Genomic DNA, 20,523 nt, shown 5'->3' with positions numbered 1-20,523 from the left:
TTCTCGCCAGCTATGGCATATAGTAAAGGTGAATAGTTCAACTAAGGATGTGATGTACAGCTTTCACTTTTGAATTGCTTCAGAGAAAAACAAAGTGATGCAGCAAATTTTCCCACGAAAATGAATGCACTCTCTCACGTGCACAGTATGACTCAATGACCTAGTTATTTAGAAGAGGATGAGCTGCAATTCCCCATACCGTGACCCTGATGCAATTACTACCCGGGGTTGTTTGTTTTCAACGAGCCATAAAGAACCAACCCTGACCTGACATTGACTCAACCGGATGTAGCCTAATAAGGGAAAGAACCATGACTACTAAAAGAGGGGTTATTAAATCCATTCTCTTGCATCAAGTACAGTTCTCAATCACAAGCCCTTCATTATCAGCAACAATGACAACTTATGATTCAACATACTTCAAGCATAATTGGTTAAACTATAAAAATGTATGTCTTATCATGAATGGTCACTATGTTTTTACTGATGTACTTGAAAAGAAAGAGGTACACTGGGGGGGGGGTCATTGGATGTGTGTAAAAGTAATACATGTAATGATGCAGGCGTGTTCCTGAACAGCTGGTGTCTTTGTGGACCATTGGTGCAGTTTATGGCTGATTAACCATAACTTAATTAGGGGCAATGTGGGACACGGTCCTATTTCTTAGACTTAAATACCATGGTGTCAAAAATATTAACTTCTTATGGCTGGGAGCAGTATTGAGTAGCTTGGATGAATAAGGTGCCCAGAGTAAACTGCCTGCTACTCAATCCCAGTTGCTAATATATGCATATTATATTTGGATAGAAAACACTCTGAAGTTTCTAAAACTATAACAGAACTCATATGGCAGGCAAAAACCTGAGAAAGAAAATCCAACCAGGAAGTGGGAAATCTGAGGTTGGTAATTTTTCAACTCATTCCCTATTGAAAATACAGTGGGATATTGGTCATGTTGCACTTCCTAAGGCTTTCACTAGATGTCAACAGTCTTTAGAACCTTGTTTGAGGCTTCTACTGTAAAGGAGGGGCTCATAAGGGCTCTTTGAGTCAGTAGTCTGGCAGAGTGCCACAAGCTCGTGACGCTCGTTCACGTGAGAGTTAGCTCGCATTCCATTGCATTTCTGAAGACAAAGGAATTCTCCGGTTGGAACATTATTGAAGAATTATGTTAAAAACATCCTAAAGATTGATTCTATACATCCTTTGACATGTTTCTATGGACTGTAACGGAAGTTTTTGACATTTCATCTGCTCCTAGTGAACGCGCTTCATGAGTTTGGATTTGTTTACAAAATGCACCAACAAAAGTAGCTATTTGGACATAAATGATGGACATTATTGAACAAAACAAACATTTATTGTGGAACTGGGATTCCTGAGAGTGCATTCTGATGAAGATCATCAAAGGTAAGTGAATATTTATAATGTTAATTCTGACTTCTGTTGACTGCACAATATGGCAGATATCTTTTTGGCTTGTTTGGTCTCTGAGCGCCGTACTCAGATTATTGCATGGTTTGCTTTTTTCGTAAAGCTTTTTTGAAATCTGACACAGCAGTTGCATTAAGGCGAAGTACATCAAAAGTCCATGCATAACACTTGTATTTTCATCATTTATTATGAGTATTCCTGTAAATTGATCTGGCTCTCTGCAAAATGGAACTACTGAACACAACACACCAATGTATACAGAGATCTTTTTAAATAAATATGAACTTTATCGAACAAAACATATGTATTGTGTAACATGAAGTCCTATGAGTGTCATCTGATGAAGATCAAAAGTTAGTGATTCATTTTCTCGTGACTCCTCTCTTTGGCTGAAAAAAAATGGCTGTGTTTTTCTGTGACTTGGCTCTGACCTAACATAATCGTTTGTGGTGCTTTCGCCGTAAAGCCTATTTGAAATTGGACACTGGTGAAATTAAAAAGAAGTTTATCTTTAAAATGGTGTGAAATACTTCTATGATTGAGGAATTTTAATTATGGGATTTCTGTGGTTTTGAATTTGGCGCCCTGCACTTTCACTGGCTGTTGTCATATCGATCCCGTTAGCGGGATCTCAGCCCTAAGAAGTTTTTAATACCAGTCTTTAAACATAAATCTACACATTTATTTCCTTTGGTATCAACAATTGATATGGTTTACAAACACAGCATTTAAATCATATATGGTCAAGGCAGCAACAGCATGTAAAATACAAATGTATGCTTGGCAATGACATGCATGTATCCCTCAACCTTATTACATACATGTAGACATCATGAAGTGCCATTCATGTATTCCTGTGTCATCCTCACACCAAAGGTATCTCTCACTTGTAGCCTTAGTGATCCAATAATCATCATTACAATTATAAGCAGGCTTCATGTGACAGAGATATGTCCTCAGGTACGCAACATTTCAACAAGTCAGTAATATATTTGCAGACATTCTAGTTAATGCCCCGTCCTTGGCGAGTTGGTAGTCCACAAATAATGTCCATAACTCCTTCCTCAATGTACTGCAAACAGTGTAATTAATGTTCAATGAAGGGAGTCAGTGTTCCTCCGGTCATCCACCATCACAGTTGGAGACTAATAACCCCATCTGAACCAAGGACAGGAGGCTCCTAAAACATAGCCAAATAGAGTAGGTATATTATTACAGAGACCGATCTGTGCAAACGTGTTAACATAATATACGGCCTAAGTGACGATTTTCTTGCAGTTCACTGGCAAATTGCCTCATTGTTGAACAGGTAATATGCTGTTCAAGAAAACTTTCTAAGAGAATTTCCAGCTTAGTTAGTTCCCAAGAGACCATGTTGATGGCAAAAAAAAGAAAAATGATGACAGTACAAAACAGTCGTATGAAAGATTTGGATTTGAATCATGCACACTTCAACATATTCAAAAACATAGTATGGATTAGTGTGTGTGTCATGGATAAAGATGAGGGAAATCGGTGTGGCCTATAAATTGAGTACCTTGACAGTTAAATTAGCTGTACTGCTCCACTTGAAACCAGGGGTGCTATAGAGCGATACCGCATCAGATGCTGAGAATCCACATCAAGATCCACAACATACTCTCTGAAAGAAAATATTGGACCAGAAAATTCAATGCAGTTCTTAGCAAAACGACCGGGCATTTCAATCAATAAGAATACACTGTCCGTGGAGTAAGCTTGTACAATATTCTTGAGGATAGTAACAGTCAATAAAAAACATGTTATATACAGACACATGCTGCCACCTTCTGGATCTACAGAATACTGCAAAATAACTTCCAATGTGCTCCTCTTCACAACAGGAATCAAAACTTATATTCTTGACACATTATCATCAAAGTGAGATAGGTAGTAAGCCTATTCCAAGCTGTAGCACCAATCAATCAGTCCAATGATCATGTGATACTGTACCTCTGGTCATCTGTCTCAGGTTCCACCAAGATGTTTTCCTGCCTCTCCCTCACACGTAGGAACACAAAGGAGTCCAGACAAGGCTCTGGTACTGGGAACATTTCATTGGACATTGACATTAATCACATGACAAGAGAATGCAATGCTTCCGTCCATGAACATTATGCCACTGATTAGTTTTTACAAGCAGTCATTTGAATAGCTCATCTAAACATCGCGCTAGGACTCACCTGCTTTCAGCATATCCACGGTCTGTAGATTGGGGGGCATGTGTTTCAGAGCTACAGCCTTCAGATAAGTCTCTGTGTTGGCCAGATATCTAAATGGAAGAGAGGGAACACATCACTAATGTTGCAAACATATTATTATTATAATAATAGAAGTAAATATGACATCAAAAGCAACTCAATGACCTTCCTCCAGGGATGGTCATTGTAACTGCAAGCCACAACACATCACTATAACTCTCACTCTTTGGCGAAAGCAAACTCCTCTGGAGACAGGAACGAAGGATCTCCCTCCACTCGAGACTTCTCTTTCTCCAACACATGTGGGAAAAACTTCTCAATCTACACAGGCAACAGAGGACCAGAGAGAAAGGTGTCAGTCTGAGCACTGATTTATAGTCACTCTCACTAGAAGATGATCATATCATGCTGGGTTGTTGTTGGCATTACCTTTTGGAGGCGAGAGCGGAGGTAGCTGCTGAGGACAAAGCGGATCCTGTCAATCTCCATGCGGTGGACACTTGCCTTCACATCACCCCTCCTAACCCGCTGCAGGTTGGCCTCCTGTCAATGGAGACAACACAACATAGAAGTCCTGTTATTACTGGTACCTCACTGCTTAACGAGACAGCTGCTGCACTCCTCGGTTATTTGAGGAACCCCACCACCATTTACCATGTGAGTCAGCTGCTCCATCACACACTCTCCCATCTCTGACTTGTTCTCCAGAAGCTCAGGAGAGAACCTCTCATTCAGCCAGGCCTGGGGGACAGAGGAATACACAAAGTCCACTTTAATAATAATAATAATATATGCCATTTAGCAGACGCTTTTATCCAAAGCGACTTAGTCATGTGTGCATACATTCTACGTATGGGTGGTCCCGGGGATCGAACCCACTACCCTGGCGTTACAAGCGCCATGCTCTACCAACTGAGCTACAGAAGGACCATAGGAGCAGCAGCAGTGCTAAATACGTTTTTTTTTTGTTGACAGGAGCCGTGCATTGCAAAACGTATCGGTCTGGCTACAGTATTTTAGTGAACATGGTTAATTAGCTAGCTAGCTAACGTTACCTCTTCCAATTTCCCAATCAGCTCCGCTGGAGTCATCACATCTTCTTGGCCATCATCTCCTCCGCTGGCATCATCAGACAACGTATCCGACATCCTATACTTGCTTAGCCTACACAAAATGTGGTACCCTATTAAACTAGCTACGCAGAATGTTATTTTTTTACATTATATCTAGACAACACTGTAAATGACATCGACAGCTCATTAACCTCCTCCGAAACAAGAGTCGCACACTTCCGGTTAAAGTTCGCGCCAACCGAAAGCAGTGCGTGATGACGTCTGTAGAGGTTCAAACTTGCGCAAAAAATGCGCAGTCAGAGACGGTAAACAAATCCCTCCGTAATCTCTGCCCTAGTGTTTGGTTTACAAAATAATGTTTTATTATTGTTATTTGCAAAAAGGCATGTGTTTATTGGCATTAATGAAATACAGTGGTCTACTTTCCATGGATTAAGTGCTGCATGTCCCCTCAACTAATTAAAATAAATGTCGAAAATGACAAATGACCATGGTTATTTTACTTACCAAAGAATGCAGACTTGGATCAGACAGGAATTATTTTAGATTTTATTCAGAAATAAACAATTACATGTGTTGTTTCATATATTATTTCCATGTAAAATTATTTTATCATACAATAAAAAAAACGTACATAGCAGTAAACTAGAGGGCTATTGTTACAAATACAGAAAGATGAGTCCTTTGTATTAGTGCAATTCTATCAGTTGCCACAGTGGGGAGCCCATCTCGGGATAATAATCACAACACAACGCTTCTCTGTTGATCACTCACATAGAATGCAGCTGTGTTCGAGTCAAATTTAGAAAATGTCTAGAATGAAGCAGGTACTGTCATTATCTCCATTTGACTTGTCACATTGTCTATAAGCTCTGAGAGAGGTAGGCTGGGCTATCACTGCCTAGTTTGAGGATAATGCACGCCAGTGATGCTGTATCCAGTATGGGGATTTAACATAGGAATGGAATAGGGATAGGAGTAGAGAGCAGGCTCATAAGGGGAAGCATGGGTGTGTCCCGTTGGGGCATGACGGTACATAGGGTTGATCTGGGACTGAGGCAGTCTGTTGGTGGATAGAAAGAATGGGTGTACAGGTGGCTTCTGTCCAGAGTCTCCCCTTGTCCGGTCATAGGCTGGGACGAGGTAGGACACTGGTATGCTGACATTAGAGTGGAATAAAGGTTGTTGCGTTGGAAGTGGCTTGGGCAACATTGTCGTGGACTTCTCCTTTTTCTCTGTCTGATAATGTCGAGGCACCATATGTAGTTTCTTAGTATAGATCAGATCATTATCATGTAACATGGGCCTATTTGGGTTCTGATGGAAGGTGTAACCTGGTCGAAAGGGTATAGGCCGCAAAGGCTCCATAGATTTGGGATAAACTTTAGTGAAACTGGAGATGGATGGAACCAAGCAAGACCTAACAGTATACGTGCAGGACGTTGGTGGGGATCTTTGGTGAGCTGGACGTCTGTTACTCCCATTGCAGACAGGGCTCCATACAGAGTTTTTACTCTGACCTTTGATAGAAACTGTGTCACCCGGTAGAGGGCTGACCTGAGGGAAATCTCTTTGTCCTCCAGGGAAGCCAACGTATTTCTTGACATCAGGGCTGCAGCTCTGAGGCTTGTGGACCCCACTGCAGGCAGATATTGGGTTGCTGGAAAAAGGAAAAGGTACTTCTGGTTTTGGAACTGGGGGCCTCTCTTCAGTTAGTGCTGGACAGTCCTCAGAGGAGATGGAGTAGGGGGATGGGCTACGGGAAGAGGAGGACGACGGAGGGAGAGGAGAGCCCTCCGAGGTAGTGCGTGTCCGGCTAGAACGGACCAGCCCTGGGGACTGGGAGCAGTGGATCACAGAGGGCCTGCCCTTACGGTCCTCCTGTCTGGGGCTCTGACAGTCCTGGGACTGACTCAGGCTGGCCTGGGCCATACGCTTCTTCTTCTCCAGAGGGGAGATGATGTCTGAAGCAGAAGACTGGACCTGACCTGGCTGGGATAGGGAGTACGCTGAGGAAGAGAGGCCGTCACTGACGGTAGTCTCATTGTTTGGTGGAGGACGGTCTGGGTGGAGCCTTTCAGCTGGAGTGGTCCATGGAGACGATGGAGTAGAGTGTAGCTGGCCCTGAAATAATACAACATGGAGAGTTCATTTCCAGTCGTACAGTTTGGGGTACAGTAACTGTATGACAATCATAGGTTGGAGTAATAGAAAACAGCCAGTGACTTTTATGACAATAGTCACAAACAGGTGAAAAGTGAAGTACCTCAGAGTCCGTCTCCTTTTCCAGATGGGGCCTCTTCCTCTTGCCCTCAGACTTGCTTCCCTCAGGGCTCCTCTTGTACTGTTTGCGTGGTTTGCTTGGAGGCAGAGGTTTGTCCTCCTCTCCCCTCAACTGTCTCTCAAAGGGTAAAACAAGCCTGTTTTGAAGACAAAGAAATTACACAATGAAAACAAGCAGAGATGGAGTGAGTTGAAGACAGATTATCTGGAGCAGTGTTCACCTCTCATAGTGTCTGCGGGTACAGGTAGCAGCGCTGGTGCTGCCTGGGCTGCCCCCCAGCTCATCATACACATTCTTCCACAGCCGTCGTGCTGTCACCTGTTGGAAAACACACCATAGTGAGCAAACACACCCCCCTAAATCCCTCATCCAGAACCATTATGCATTAATTGGAGGTAAAGAATATGACTGTCTAATCTGTCTTTTTATATTAAGAATATATGGAGAGGGCCTCCCGAGTGGTGCAGTGGTCTAAGGCACTGCATTGCTAGAGGCGTCACCACAACCCGGGTCGGCAGGGATGTAGTTGTCCCATCGTGCTCTAGTGACTCCTTGTGGCGGGCCGGGCGCATGCATGCTGACTTCAGTTGTCAGTTGTATGGTGTTTCCTCCGACACATTGGTGAGGCTGGCTTCCGGGTGAAGAGAGCAGTGTGTCAAGAAACAATGCGGCTTGGAAGGGTTGTGTTTCTGAGGACGCACGGCTCTTGACCGTCGCCTCTCCTGAGTCCGTACGGGAGTTGCAGCGATGGGACAAAACTAACTACCAATTGGATATCACATAATTGGGGAGAAAATAGGGAAATAAGTACCACAAAAAATATATATATATTATATGGAGGGAGATGATTGGCCCATTACTAAAATAGAGAACAACGTCTTACTCTAGGCTAAGCTCCTGTGAACTGAATTGGCATTTCATAGAAACCCTTCCTCTCTCAGCGCATTGAGCGTGTACACATGCCACAGAGTGGAAACTTCATTCAGCAGTCAGTGTGGACTCTGCTCTTAATGTGGTGGGTATGGTCATGTTTACATCCTGTCAACTAAAGTTAATGTTCCACACAAGAAGCTAAGCTGCATGGTCTCTTTCGCAACATAAAAAAAATGTGAGTAGCTGCCACTGCCATCTCTGTGTGATCAACAACCAGGTCAAGTGTAAAAAATATACAACTGTACGATATGGGTGTACTCACAGAGTCATAACTGTACTATATGGGTGTACTCACAGAGTCATAACTGTACTATATGGGTGTACTCACAGAGTCGTAACTGTACTATATGGGTGTAATCACAGAGTCATAACTGTACTATATGGGTGTACTCACAGAGTCATAACTGTACTATATGGGTGTACTCACAGAGTCGTAACTGTACTATATGGGTGTACTCACAGAGTCATAACTGTACTATATGGGTGTACTCACAGAGTCGTAACTGTACTATATGGGTGTAATCACAGAGTCATAACTGTACTATATGGGTGTACTCACAGAGTCGTAACTGTACTATATGGGTGTACTCACAGAGTCGTAACTGCCAAGCTTCTCAACAGTTTTGTAGATTTTCCACAGGTTAACTGTGAGCAGAAACCATATGCATTTGAACATTGGGGACATTGCACAGTTCTATAATTACTATTATATTGTATCATTACCTATGAATTGTCTTAACACATGCATTTACAAACTACCCCAAAGATCGAGGTGATCTGGGGAGCAGGGAAAACATATCTATGTAATTGAGATTGAGTAATAAAGCTACGGCTAAATCCTTTGAACATGGACTCACTCTGCTTAAAGCCCAGGTGTGGTATCCTCTCTATGGGTGTGCCTCTGTCCTTCATGAAACAGTGCAAATTGGCCATGAAGGACCTCTCCTCTGTCTCCATTGGGCTAGACCTGGGAGGCTCCTCACATTCACTGGCTGAGTCAGAAATCCCCATCGCTGCAGAATTCTACGGTAGAGACCATCAGATAGATGTAAATCCAAATTATATGGATGCATACTATTAATGAACATATACGTCTTCAAAACAGAACTGCAAGAAGAAAATAAACCAATTATACATTAGGAAACTTTTTTTTTTAATGATCTCAATGTCTTTTCTTGGGCAACTAGAATTTCAAGTGACACATTCAGAACATGACAGAGTTGGCTTCACCACTTTCAATAAGTAACCATACATCCTGTATAAAGGGAAACCAACAGATATATGGGGTTTTCGGTCTGGACCTGATCATCAGCCTGGTGACAAGGATGTCTAGTTGAACAATAGATATGAAGATATCGAGCTCTTTATACAGTATGAAAAGGTCTCTTTCCCACCAAAGCCTTTACTCACAAGCCCTTTGTTATACATTTATTCTCCACTGACATGAAAGTGAACGTCATACATGTCATTTAGAAATGACAAAAGACTGAGTAGCCTAGCAAGTAGTTCACATGAAATGACAAAAGACTGAGTAGCCTAGCAAGTAGTTCACATGAAATGACAAAAGACTGAGTAGCCTAGCAAGTAGTTCACATGAAATGACAAAAGACTGAGTAGCCTAGCAAGTAGTTCACATGAAATGACAAAAGACTGAGTAGCCTAGCAAGTAGTTCACATGAAATGACAAAAGACTGAGTAGTCTAGCAAGTAGTTCACATGAAATGACAAAAGACTGAGTAGCCTAGCAAGTAGTTCACATGAAATGACAAAAGACTGAGTAGCCTAGCAAGTAGTTCACATGAAATGACAAAAGACTGAGTAGCCTAGCAAGTAGTTCACATGATTAGAACATGTTCCGTGAGAATGCAAAAAGGAGTGAGGTTCAAATTCAATTGCAATTATCTGTTTGAAATGATCAGTAGGGCTCTTGGTCCAGTAGTTTTCCAGAGGCATATTTCAGGATTTGATTATTATGTTGAACATGGAGCTTACTCTGTAAGAACGTTGTTTCAGCAAACACAAATCAAACACAAACGAGTAGAAAAGGGAAAAGTCACAAAATGCGGTGAATACCAAATGAGAAATGAAACCGTAGAGGCGTGCAGAAATTTAGGCCTGAACAGATTACTGTCCTTACATTCAATGCATTCATTTGGATGAGAAGTATCTATGATACTTCAAACTGGTCAAACTGACACTAAAATGAACCAAAGTATAGGAAGCTGATGTTCACAAAACTGCAGACACCGTGTCATCATATTTTGTACTATAAATATTTTTGGCTAAATTCACAAAGGGACATTGTCTGATTATATCAGTTTTGTGCACAAGCATACAGGTTGAATTTGCACAGAGCTATGAACTCTGTGTAGAAGTTTGATATTTTTTTATTACAATTTATATTACAATTTCTGCTCTCAAATGAAATACTGTATGTCAATACAATATCCCAATCCAAATGAATACAGAGACTAGTTTGTTTCTGTGGCGTATGCTGAGCTGTAGGCAACTGTCAAGCAGAGTTTCATATTGAATCAGGTTCCTCTCTGTGGTTACTGGTTCCGAGAAGCAGGACCCAGTGGTGAGCAATAGTGAAGATGTGGGCCCCTATTTGGGATAGCCCTGACTGACTCACAGCTCTATACAGCTGTCCCATAGACACAGTTCCCAGCTATAACACCCTATCTTTTATCAATGGGCCTCCTCCAGCACCATGCAATGTTCTCTCGCTTTCGTCTCCTTCCTGCCTTGACTGGCCAGCTGCTACTCTTTCGCCAGCTCTCTCTCTCTCTCTTGCTATGGATACATTTCCATGACTTACTAGGTTACAGTAGGTGCTTTACAAATTTGTAGAATAATCGTTCCACACACAGCCATCTTCATATCTAATCAAGGAGATGAAAGATACAATGCAAAGTTCTTATGGACAAAGCAAAAGCATGTATGACTGGAATATGGATTAGTCATAGAGTGCAACATATTTCCAGAAAAGCAGAAATAGTATTTTTATGAAAACTTAATCCATGTGTTGCATATGACTACTGAACAATGTGATGAAACCATTTTTTACAGTAAGCAGTACATATTAGAAGATAAGCCTACTGCTTTATTTGTATACTAACCTGAATAAATGTATTCATGGCTGGACCACAAAACAGAGAGATGTCAGTCAGCTCTACGCGACATAGGTTTCATACAGGAAACGACTGCAGTCCGAGTCATAAAGCCCACCATACAATATTCATCATAGTTAACCACACAAAAATAAGGCATGAATATCGTTGTGAAAGACTGTCAGTAAACAGCATCTACATTTCCACCACATTCACATTTTGGAAAAGGGCATAGGAAATGTTGTCGTCAATGTGTCGATAAGACTCTCACTATGATTGTTGGTGGCGTGCCGGGTTGATGCTATCGACAGGCCACTTGTCACCACAGAAACCACTGGGCTTTCATCTCACGGCAATGTCTTGGAAATTTGATGCATCTCTGCACTAACTTTTATTTTCTCATCTTCAATTACCAGAACTGTGTCTAGTGGAACTCCAGTTTCTGTTTGTGTAAATAGTGCAAATAGAGAGAAATGTATATTCTTTCACGCTCTATGAGACACCGCCTACTTACTATAACATTAAATAATCACTTTGCTGATTACTGATCTGAGAAATAAGATAAAACGATCAGATGTGATATTGCATGGCGTCACTTCCCAGTGGGTACAAACGTCAATTCAACATCTATTCCACGTTGGTTCGATGTAATTTCATTGAAATTACGTGGAAACAATGATTGTTCAACCAGTGTGTGCCCAGGGGGTTAGTAATATTATTTCATATGATGAGGATTTTTTGAGAAGTGTATGCAACAATGAACATGTGCAAAGGGTAAACATAGGAATACACTCTTCAATAACAACAACTTCAATTAAATGGGTTATTTGTATAATGTAACTCGTTCCCTTTTGCATATAGTTCTGTTATCATATTGTATGCCCACACATGAACTCAGACATATCAGAGACATGTAAAGAATGTGACTTAAGGTTACATGTGGTTTTGTTCTTTTACAACTTACTGTATGTAATGAAGAAACACACAATTCTTCTACGAAAATGAATCCCTTTATAGGAGCCTAATACTTGACATGCTAATTTGACATTTGAAGAAATAGAGAACTGAAAGCTGGGGGAAATGAAACACACAACACAAGAAATTAAGAATGTAAACATACTGGAAGTGAATGTGTTCTTGCAAACGCACATCAAAATTGAACTCTCTCTTTCCAATGTGGATGTAAATTCTAAATTCATGCAGAAAAAGACAGCCAAGTGTCTCAAGCTACCTGGAGACAATATGAGTCATCAATGACCTGTCCTATCTTACCTGGTTCAGTGTCCCCTCCACACCTCTGCCCTCCTCCATGACTGGTCTCTGACTGGTGTCTCGCCCCCCTTCAGGATCAAATACTGCCATAAGGCACAGAGAAAAGACAGTGACAACTAGGCCAGAGCACACACCCTCCACTCCATATGGGCAATTTGTTTACCATAAGCAAAGAATGGTGTATGTCCCATGCATCTTCAGTCAGGTCATTTAATCCAGAACAAGATGCAATGAAGCCCTACCTATGTGAAAACCTGATGCCTTGGTTCACCTATGATTGCATTTCCAGACCTGTGCTAGCAGCAAGAACAAGTATACGTGTGATCTATCACTGAATATTCTGTAAGCTAACACACACTCCAGTAACAACGAAAGAAAACACAGTTTTAATATAAAGCCACATGGTTACAACACCACTTCCTGCTTATGAGTCTAACCGCAGTTATGTGGTACCCTGCCTGATATGAAAGCATTACAACATGTGAATGAAAATGCAAAATGTAATGTAAAAGGCAGTTTTATTTTCAGTATTTAATTTGCATACTTTGATAATCAAATGATCATCCATCAAACTCAAGGCAATACAAATGACCCCCCCCCCCCCCCAAGCACACATCATTTTCAGGCATAACATGTTAAGTGCCTGAGAATAGCATTAGTACTGATACAAATGTAAAATACTTAAAGGCTGAAGTTGAAAGCGAATGGATCCATGTACAGCCATGACAACTGAAAGCCAAATGTATTTGTCATTGAACACCCACATTCTAACCTTTTAACATTATATTCTTCCTCAAGGAGAGTAGCAGTCTCTTCAATAGCCCATCAAACATAATTGATATCACTTGTCTGCAAAACCAATATATAATTTTATTTCGAAATCAGCTTCAATCATGCTATACATAGAACTTTGAGACCTTGGACTATAAGGTTATATCTGAATTTGTCAAAATTTAGTTGACATAGCCTTGTTCTTTTCAATGTTCTCTACCTATAAAGTACTCTAAATACCCAAATTCATGTTGTTATTTTCAAAGTAATACAAGACAAAAATTGCTGACACCATTCAAACCAATGAGGGTTCAGAACTTTAAAGCCAATTATCTCAGAATAATATTTTTGCAGATAGAAATGTATATTCCCAAGCTCTCGACTTCCCTATTTCATTTGTTCAAATATGTACATTCGTCAATGTACAAAGGAGATTTTTGGAAGGAAAAGGGATGTCATTGTGGCAGAGTAAATGGTTATTGTGTACACAGTAAATTGAAGTACTTAGTATATCTCATGCACATTAATCTACAGTTTATACTAACCTGCTTAAAGCTAGAATCCTTAATTGAAACAATAACAGTGGTCACTCCATCTACGTTTTGGTAAAAAGCTGTGGGATGGCCTTGGAGAAATATAGCCACTCAAATTCATAAGCAGAGCTATGGATGCAAGGACTGACATCCATGATATCAACCTTAGTTTTAATCATGGTTTGAGGCTATACAGTGTGAGTTTATATTTACATTGTTTACAAATATTGGGGCATAACTTGAATTTTGGGTTCTGATTCTGATGTGGTGCAAAGGTTGAACTAAGATCATGAGTAATTTAGAAGTGTATACTCTTCAAGAATCAATGGGTATATATCATTAATGTATACGTCCAAAAATGGTGTAGCAACTAAGGATTCCAGCTTTAAGTCATGATACATTGCAATTGACCAGTGTTCCAGTTTTATTAGCCCATCAGTTATTGAATTACTTACTCTCTCCAAGCCAGTAATTAGGAATGCTCCTTATATTTCTATATTGGCTTGAAATATGTATGTCAAGAGTTTCTGCTTAGTGACGAATTAAAGTACAAGTCAAAAGTTTGGACACACCTAATCATTCAAGGGAATGTCTTTATTTTTACTATTTTCTACATTGTAGAATCTTAGTGAAGACATCAAAACTATGAAAAAACACATGGGAGAAAAAGTGTTAAACAAATCAAAAAATATTTTACATTTGAGATTCTTCAAAGTAGCCACCCTTTGCCATGATGACAGCTTTACACACTCTTGGCATTCTCTCAACTAGCTTCACCTGGAATGCTTTTCCAACAGTATTGAAGGAGTTCCCACATATGCAGAGCACTTGTTGGCTGCTGTTCCTTCACTCTGAGGTCCAACTCATACCAAACTATCTCAATTGGGTTGAGGTCGGGTGATTGTGGAGGCCAGGTCATCTGATGCAGCACCCCATCACTCTCCTTCTTAGTCAAATAATCCTTACACAGCCTGGAGGTGTGTTGAGATATTGTCCTGGTGAGAAAAAAAATGATAGCCCCACTAAGCTCAAACCAGCTGGGATGGCATATTGCTGCAGAATGCTGTGGTAGCCATGCTGGTTAAGTGTGCCTTGAATTCTAAATAAATCACTGACAGTGTCACCAGAAAAGCACCACCACACCTCCTCCTCCATGCTTCACGGTGGGAACCACACATGCGGAGATCATCTGCCCACCTACTCTGCATCTCACAATGACACGACGGTTGGGACCAAAAATCTCAAATGTGGACTCATCAGACTAAAGAACAGATTACCACCGGTCTAATGTCCATTGCTCGTGTTTCTTGCCCCAAGCAAGTCTCTTCTTCTTATTGGTGTCCTTTAGTAGTGGTTTCTTTGCAGCAATTGGACCCTGAAGGCCTGATTCACGCAGTCTCCTCTGAACAGTTGATGTTGAGATGTGTCTGTTACTTGAACTCTGTGAAGCATTTATTTGGGCTGCAATCTGAGGTGCAGTTAACTCTAATGAACTTATCCTCTGCAGCAGAGAAGAAACATTCAAAGTTCTTGAAATGTTCCGGATTGACTGACCTTCATGTCTTAAAGTAATGATGGACTGTCATTTCTCTTTGCTTATTTGAGCTGTTCTTGCCATAAATGGACGTGGTCTTTACCAAATAGGGCCATCTTCTGTATACCACCCATACCTTGTCACAACACAACTGATTGGCTCAAACGCATTAAGGAGGAAAGAAATTCCACAAATTAAAAAGGCACACCTGTTAATTGAAATGCATTCCAGGTGACTACCTCATGAAGCTGGTTGAGGGTATGCCAAGAGTGTGCAAAGGGTGGCTACTTTGAAGAATCTCAAATATAAAATATATTTTGATTTGTTTAACGCTTTTTTGGTTACTACATGATTCCATGTGTTATTTCATAGTTTCGATTTTTATTTTTTAAAACTAGGTAGGTCAACACCGACCAAACCCGGACAACGCTGGGCCAATTATGCGCTGCCCTATGGGACTCCCAATCACGGCCAATTGTGATACAGCCTGGATTCGAACCAGGGTGTCTGTAGTGTCGCCTCAAGCGCTGAGATGCAGTGTTTTAGACCGCTGCGCCACTCAGGAACAAAGACGGCCTACCAAAGAGGTCTTCACTATTATTCTACAATGTAGAAAATAGTACAAATAAAGAAAAACCCTTGATTGAGTAGGTGTGTCCAAACTTTTGACTGGTACTGTAAATATTTTAAGTTTTATAACATTTATTTAAAATACAAATAACATTAAGAATCGTACCCTTTGCATAGAAAACTATGTCATCTTTATATGTATATGTATGTTTTTATGCCTCTATTAAAAACGTTCTGTCAGTTAACTTGCATCATGCATGAATTACAATAGCCTACCCAATGTAAGTGCCATTTCACAACTTCCTATCACAGTTTATTTCGTATAATGAAACCATAAATGTGTGATCGAGGTTACAAAAAACAGTAGGCTGTTGTCTAACTGCAAACGTTGAAATAAATTATTAAACAGTGCCACAATTTGCAGCCTACGTCACCATTATAACTAAGTGTGTGCTTTTGACAAGACATGTTGATTCCTCTCCAGCTAAAATAATAAAAGCTGATGGTGCTTAACATAATTCATAAACTTCCAAAATGTTAAGAAAAACAACTTACCCATTTGCAAAATAATTCCTTGACTCGCGACTTGAAGAAGGTTTACTTTGTTTCAGCACCACTTTTACTGAAGAAGCTTCTCTAATTTTGCACACCTCGAAATAAGACGTTGTCAATGGATTATTATTGGGTGATCATGTCTACAATACAGCAAGTGAGTCTGGGAGTTGAAGTTTTTGACTCTGGGAATTGCAGCTCTCTGAACACCCAGTAGTAGTCTCAAGGCGCATTGAATCAGTTTTAATAATTGTTTACTTTCATGTAGCCTTTCTCAAATTTATGACCTGAGGCAATTTGTAATGAGTTCACTAGACTAGGCTACAAAGATGGAAAAACAAAAACGAATGATATATTTTATCTTTATATAAGTGCACACGTTGAACTAATAGCAATAGAAACATCTTGTCTGGATAGTCATCAAAATATGATTATCTGACATTCTGATCTTTTCAACAAAACCACACATTTGCATTTCATCCATGGGAATAATTTAGCCAATCATAATCTATACATAAACTTTGAATTTGGAAAATAAGGATGTATTTAACAAAAACCTATCAAATCAAATGCAACTGTCAATATTGGTGCAACAAACTATTTTATCCAGCTTTGCTTTAGACGTTTCAAGAGTCAGTAAAATTCTTCCACTTGTTGCAGATAGAGTATGACATTTAGATATATGTTTAACCTTTAAATGTCAAAATAACAAAACTATCAGTTGGCTGGCCGGATCTCAGAGGGATTTTTAAAAAAAGACAAAACACCCGTTTCACTGCTGTTTGAAATAAGGGTTGGTGAAATAGAATCACATTTGATATACTAATGACTTGGGCAGGTGTTGAGCAATTTCACAGAACTTACAGTTTGTCACATGCATTGGTTAAAAATGTCATAACTATATTACTGTTCTTCTTGGTTCGTGCAATTGTGATATTGATATGAGTTGATAAAATATTTAATTTGACTCAGATTGTGATCACAACTTGAATTCACAATTTACTTGTATTAAGCTGATGAAAACATGCACTTTTAGCTTGATGTAAAAGTGGTTGTTAGATCAGGAATATATACTGAACAAAAATATAAACACAACAATCTTACTGAGTGACAGTTCATATAAGGAAATCAGTCAATTGAAATGAATTAATTAGGCCCTAGTCTATGGATTTCACATGACTGGGAATAGATATACACATTTGTTGGTCAGATGCCTTTAAAAAAAGGTAGGGGCTTGGATCAGAAAAGCAGTCAGTATCTGGTGTGACCAACATTTGCCTCATGCAGGGCGATACATCTCCTTCGCATAGAGTTGATCAGGCTTTTGATTGCGGCCTGTGAAACGTTGTCCCACTTCTCTTCAATGGCTATACGAAGTTGGTTGATATTGGCAGGAACTGGAACATAAACGTCAATCCAGAGTATCCCAAACATGCTCAATGGGTGACATGTCTGGTGAGTATGCAAGTCATAACATTACTGGGACATTTTCAGCTTCCAGGAATTGTATACAGATCTTTTCGACATGAAACATTTGCTGAAACACGAGGTGATGGCGGCAGATGAATGACCTAATGGGTCTCAGGATCTCGTCACGGTATCTCTGTACATTCAAATTGCCATCGATAAAATGCAATTGTGTTCATTGTCGATACCATAACCCCACCACCACCATGGGGCACTCTGTTCTCAACGTTGACATCAGCAAACCCCTAGTCCAAACCACGCCATACACGTGGACTGCAGTTCTGAGGCCGGTTGGCCGTACTGCCAAATTCTCTAAAATGACGTTGGGAGGCATATTGTAAAGAAATGAACATGAAATTATCTGGCAACAGCTCTGGTGGACATTCCTGCAGTCCACATGCCAATTGCATGCTCCCTCAAAACTTGAGACTTCTGTGGCATCGTGTTGTGTGACAACACTGCACAATTTAGTGGCCTTTTATTGTCTCCAGCACAAGGTGCACCTGTGTTATGTACATGCTGTTTAATCAGCTTCTTGATATGCCACACCTTGGCAAAAGTGAAATGTTCACTAACAGGGATGTAAACAAATTTGTGCACAACATTTGAAATAAACTTATTGTTCATATGGAAAATGTCTGGGAACTTTAATTTCAGCTCATGAAAGACAGGACCAACACTTTACATGTTGCGTTTATATTTTTGTTCAGTATACATTGGACCTCGCAGGAGGGTTCTGTTCACAGAGTCATAGTGAATCTTTACAGAATGCAAAATTATTCTACAAACCACCAGATTAACTGTTTCTTTACAAAACATATACAAACATTGTATTTGTCAATCTATCCCTGAAATTGGAAACTTATGGAATTGTAATTCAAACAGGTATACGTAAATATCAAAGATCTATAATTCATGACACCTTTAAGTTAATACCCATTTAAACTGTGCATTGAAAATAGATGAGAAATGCGATGTAAAGAAAACCCCCTGCTATTCATCTCAGTCTTCCAGTGACAGAGGGGGTTGTGATGAGGGCAGCAGACTGTAAACTGAACCAGTTCAAAAGAAATGTTGTCATTCCAATCAGAACAGGTTTGACTCACAATCCTGGGAACGTATCATCTAGTGGCCTTCTAGTCAGTTTGCATACTACCATTAGAAAACCACTATAGGCCTACATCTTTATTTCGTTGTCATTTTTTTGTGACTTTGGGTTTCTTGTAAGTTTCAACCATTTTCAGTAACACAATTAAATGACTTTTTAAAAAGGAGACTATGGAAGGCGTTTAGGCATGTTTTCTTAGTTGAGGGAAAATGAAGTGAGATCTTATCTTACAGGATGGGGAAATGTTAAATCTCGCTGTTCTTGTGAAACTGAAACAGAGGTAATAACAATAAAAATCCCCAGCCGTTACCTTTATGCTCTCATTCCAGGAAACTGCTTATAGAACACATCACAGCTGAGGTTCATGTACAGCGCATTCGGAAAGTATTCAGACCCCTTCATTTTTTCCACTTTCTTACGTTTGCTTTAAAAAATATATAGATATTTTAGATTAAGGCTAACAGGTTTTTAGACCCATTTCTAAATATTTGTTTTATTTTATATATTTTTTTAAATACCTTATTTACATAAGTATTCAGACCCTTTGCTATGAGACTCAAAATTGAGCTCAGGTGCATCCTGTTTGATCATCCTTGAGCGGTTTCTACAACTTGATTGGAGTCCACCTGTGGTCAATTCTATTGATTGGAGATGATTTGGAAAGGCACCCACCTGTCTATACAAGGTCACATGGCAGAACAAAATCCACAAGTTCGAAGAAATTGTCCGTAGATCTCCAAGACGGGATTTGGTCGAGGCACGGATCTGGAGAAGGGTACCAAAAAATGTCTGCAGCATTGAAGGTCCCCTCGATTATTCTTAAATATAATAAGTTTGGAACCAACAAGACTCTTCCTAGAGATGGCCACCCAGCTAAACTGAGCAATCGGGGGTGAAGGGCCTTGGTCAGGGAGGTCATCAAGAACTCGATGGTCACTCTGACTGAGCTCCAGAGTTCCTTTGTGGAGATGAGAGAACCTCCCAGATGGACAACAATCTCTGTAGCACTGCACCAATTAGGCCTTTACGGTAGAGTGGTCAGACAGAAGTCACTCCTTAGTAAAATACATGACATCCCGCTAAGAGTTTGCCAAAAGGCACTTAAAGGACTGACCATGCACAACAAGATTCTCTGATATGGTGAAACCAAGATTCAACTCTTTGGCCTGAATGCCAAGCGTCACATCTGGAGGAAACCTGGCAGCATCCCTACAGTGAAGCATGGTTGTGGCAACATTATGCTGTGGGGATGTTTTTCAGCGGCAGGGACTGGGAGACTAGTCAGGATTGAAGGAACGATGAACAGAGCAAAGTACAGAGATCCTTGATGAAAACCTGCTCCAGAGTGCTCAGTACCTCAGACTGAGGCGAATGTTCAACTTCCAATAGCAAAACAACCCTAAGCACACAGCCAAGACAACGAAGGAGTGGCTTCGGGACAAGTCTCTGAATGTCCTTGAGTGGCCCAGCCTGGATTTGAACCCGATCAAACATCTCAGAAGAGACCTGACAATAGATGTGCAGCGACACTCCCCATCCAAACTGAGAGAGCTTGAGAGGATCTGCAGAGAAGAATGGGATAAAGTCCCCAAAGCTTGTAGCATCATACCCAATAAGATTCAAGGCTGTAATTGCTGCCAAAGGTGCTTCAACAAAGTA

The 20,523-nt window shown here is 40.4% G+C and overlaps 2 protein-coding genes across 3 annotated transcripts; both read right to left on the bottom strand.

Moving 5' to 3' along the window:
* Positions 1-1,597: 1,597 nt before the first annotated feature.
* Positions 1,598-4,963, bottom strand: LOC124033307 (DNA replication complex GINS protein SLD5-like). The gene is made up of 8 exons (XM_046345295.1): positions 4,710-4,963; positions 4,309-4,395; positions 4,084-4,197; positions 3,878-3,975; positions 3,637-3,725; positions 3,407-3,497; positions 2,973-3,077; positions 1,598-2,615 (listed from the first exon to the last, which is right to left on the bottom strand). The coding sequence occupies exons 1-7, from the start codon at positions 4,800-4,802 to the stop codon at positions 2,981-2,983; spliced, it is 669 nt and encodes a 222-aa protein (XP_046201251.1). The 5' UTR covers positions 4,803-4,963; the 3' UTR covers positions 1,598-2,615; positions 2,973-2,980.
* Positions 4,964-5,260: 297 nt separating this feature from the next.
* LOC124034317 (AT-rich interactive domain-containing protein 5A-like) lies at positions 5,261-16,423 on the bottom strand. 2 transcript variants are annotated; one of them, XM_046347334.1, is made up of 7 exons: positions 16,293-16,423; positions 12,330-12,412; positions 8,802-8,967; positions 8,537-8,589; positions 7,232-7,329; positions 6,994-7,147; positions 5,261-6,851 (listed from the first exon to the last, which is right to left on the bottom strand). In XM_046347334.1, exons 1-7 carry the CDS (start codon positions 16,294-16,296, stop codon positions 5,622-5,624), a joined length of 1,788 nt encoding a protein of 595 aa, XP_046203290.1. In that variant the 5' UTR covers positions 16,297-16,423; the 3' UTR covers positions 5,261-5,621. The 2 variants fall into 2 exon arrangements, with proteins under 2 accessions (XP_046203290.1, XP_046203289.1); XM_046347333.1 differs by lacking the exon at positions 16,293-16,423 and adding an exon at positions 12,493-12,723.
* Positions 16,424-20,523: the final 4,100 nt, after the last annotated feature.

The sequence above is a fragment of the Oncorhynchus gorbuscha genome, linkage group LG04, assembly GCF_021184085.1.
Source record: "Oncorhynchus gorbuscha isolate QuinsamMale2020 ecotype Even-year linkage group LG04, OgorEven_v1.0, whole genome shotgun sequence".
NCBI classification, from domain to species: Eukaryota; Metazoa; Chordata; class Actinopteri; order Salmoniformes; family Salmonidae; genus Oncorhynchus; species Oncorhynchus gorbuscha.
Note: the sequence above shows the minus strand (reverse complement) of the source record. Positions and strands in the feature narration are given on the sequence as shown.